Source organism: Ornithodoros turicata, unplaced genomic scaffold (genome assembly GCF_037126465.1).
Source record: "Ornithodoros turicata isolate Travis unplaced genomic scaffold, ASM3712646v1 ctg00001347.1, whole genome shotgun sequence".
NCBI classification, from domain to species: Eukaryota; Metazoa; Arthropoda; class Arachnida; order Ixodida; family Argasidae; genus Ornithodoros; species Ornithodoros turicata.
Window position 1 is genome coordinate 1 of NW_026999563.1, and position 3,081 is coordinate 3,081.

The window sequence follows — 3,081 nt, forward strand, 5'->3', positions numbered from 1 at the left end:
TTGTGTGGCCGCACGCACTTTTGTTCGTATGTGCATGCAATATATGCATTGAACGGCCACTTTCAAATGATTTTGGACAAACGGATGGTACGATCATCTGCATGACTGGTCCTACAGCTCAAGTTTGACAGTACAGGATGTAATTCGCTGCGCCGGACTCATTACCAGAACGTGTTGGTGGTCGAGCTGGGTGGGGTCACCTGAGAAATTTCAGGGGTAGTGTCGCAAAAATGCAGGGAGGGTGTACACCCCCCTGGCGGGGTGTAGGGGAATCCCTGCTTGCTACAGTATGTCAACAAGTGGACGATCTGGGCCAAGGAGGGACTACAGAGATGACCATGGTAGTGTTTGACAGATGTGCCGAAACAAAATGGTAGACGAGTGTTGAGCTTCAAACTGTCGTAAAGTAGTTTGCTATATTTTCTCGTAAGAAAGGACCGCTTATTTTGAGAGGGAATATGGCAGTTACGTTAATGTACTGCCAACCTGTCCATACTCTCACTGTCCCATTTTTGTAATTTCAGATGCAACAGCAACCAAAAGTGTGCTCCATGTAGAGGATGAGCCCACAGACATTTGTGATCGAATTTCATCTGCTGGCACCTCTTCAGACGCACGCTTCAATGTCAGTGCAACGACTGTACAACCTCCATTCGACAACAGTGTCACAGTCACTCTGAAGGGTCATCACACAGATTCTAAGCCCAAAGACATTGCCCCATACGCGCACGCTGGCGAGAAGCCATACAAGTGCGATGTGTGTCCTGAAAAGCTCAGCCATACCGCAAACCTGCAGCGTCACAAGCCTACACACACAGCCGAGAAGCGACACGAGTGCGATCTCTGCCCCGCAATGTTCAGCCGGAGTACGCACCTGCGAGAACATAAGCTGACACACACGGGTGAGAAGCCGTACAAGTGCGACCTTTGTCCTGCAGAGTTCCGCCAGAGCAGGCACCTGACGTGTCACAGGAAAACACACACGGGTGATAGGCCATACAAGTGTGATCTCTGTCCTGCAGAGTTCCGACAGAGTAATAACCTTCGGTGTCACGAGCGGACACACTCCGGCGAGAAGCCGTACAAGTGCGATCTCTGTCCTGCAGAGTTCACCCGTAGCTCGAACCTGCAGCGTCATAACCAGGCACACACGGGTGAGAAGCGGTACAAGTGCAATCTCTGTCCTGCGGAATTCACCCGCAAAATGCGCTTGCGGGATCACAAGCACACACACACAGGCGAGAAGCCGTACAAGTGCAATCTTTGTCCTGCAGAGTTCCGCCGGAATACGCACCTGCAGCAACACCAGCGGACACACACGGGCGAGAAGCCGTACAAGTGCGACCTCTGCCCTGCAGAGTTCAGCCGGAATATGTACCTGCAGCAACACAAGCAGACACACACGGGCAAGAAGCCGTACAAGTGCGATCTTTGTTCTGCAGAGTTCAGCCGGAATACGAGCCTCCGGCAACACAAGCGGACACACACGTGTGAAAAGACGTACAAGGGTGACCTCTGTTCTGCAGACTTACGACAGGACAAGCACCTGCAGTGTCTACAAGTGGACACACACGGGCAAGAAGCCGTACAAGTGTGATCTCTATCTTGCAGGGTTCACCCATAGCATCTCTGTCCTGCAGTGTTTAGTGAGAGCACACCCCTGCGACATCACAAACATGCAAGTACAGGCACACGCGGGCGAGAAGCCATGCAGGTGCCGTATTTGCCCCGCATAATTCAACAAGAGCATCCACCTGCGGCATCAGGAGGAGCTTCACATAGGCGAGAAGCCGCAGAGGAGCAATCTCTCTTTTGCATGGTTCAGCCGGAGCATGCGTCCGCGCCTCCACGAGCAGACTCATGCAGGCGAGAAGCCGTAGAAGGCTGGCTACCATGATGCAGAGTTCAGCTAGGGCAATAACATGTGGCATTCCAAGCAGAGAGACATGGGCAAGAAGCAATACAAGTGCTATGTTTTTCATGCAGAGTTCAGCAAGATCATGCACCTGTGGCATTTTGCTAGCAGATAGACATGGGTGAGGCGCCACACAAGTACTATCTCTGTCCTGCAAAGTTCAGCCTGCGGCATCACATGCAGATGCATACAAGCGAGAAGCCATGAAAGGGCGTCCACCATGCTACACAGCTCAGCTAGGGCAAGAACCTGCGGCATTTCAAGCAGACACACATGAACGAGAACTCGTACGCGTGCAGACTCTGCAGTTCTGCGTTTCTCCTCCGCAAACACGTGATGCGCTCCATGTACACACATGGGCGAGAAGCTTTACAAATCTGACTATCTTGTTTTGTTCAGTTTAAATTCTCTCCGTATCATTAGTAACGTTGAGGAGATACAGATCACTTTGTTGTCTCATCACTGACATGGAATGGTGACATCTGAAACTTAGGTGGTGTCCGCAAGGAATCCGGAATTATAAAGTTAATGTGATATCCACTTGGTGATGCCTGAATGATGCCAAGAAGAAAACAGCAAAAAAGACTCGCAAAATTTGTTCGTTTTTTTCCCTAAAACATCAGAAAGGTCGAATTCAGTGCCATCCCAGGCGAAAAAAAAAAAAACTGGTACCAGTTGAACTGTGTTATCGAACAGGGACCAGTTCAAGTGGAACAATTTCAACCGGTCCCAGATCAACTGGTCCCTGTTCGATAACACAGATCACCTAGTCCCAGTTGAGACTAGGACCGGTTAGAAACCAAATGGGCCAACTGGTACCAGTTGATCAAACTGGTCCCTGTTCGACAGCACAGTTCACCTACTCCCAGTTGAACTGGGTCCAGTTGCGACTGGGACTGGGTGAACTGTGTTATCGAACAGGGACCAGTTTGATCAACTGGTACCAGTTGGCCCAACTGGTTTCTGGCTAGTCCCGGTCTCGGTACCAGTTGGCCCAACTGGTTTCTAACCAGATCGTTGTTGAGGTAGGACTGGTTGAAATGGCTCCACTTAGAGTGATCCCTGTGAACAGAGTTTAGTTGGTAGAGTTTAGCCCAACTGGTATGTAACCGGAGCCCCTTTGCAGGATAGCTGTTCCCACCAAAGGCACACCCAAGGAATTGCAA

The 3,081-nt window shown here is 50.6% G+C and overlaps 1 protein-coding gene across 1 annotated transcript; it reads left to right on the forward strand.

The window, feature by feature from the left end:
* Window positions 1-524: 524 nt before the first annotated feature.
* LOC135376889 (zinc finger protein 239-like) lies at window positions 525-2,455 on the forward strand (the record flags this gene model as incomplete). Its single annotated transcript, XM_064609331.1, has 1 exon — window positions 525-2,455. A coding segment is annotated over one exon (1,073 nt), but the record flags the coding sequence as incomplete, so codon positions are not given.
* Window positions 2,456-3,081: the final 626 nt, after the last annotated feature.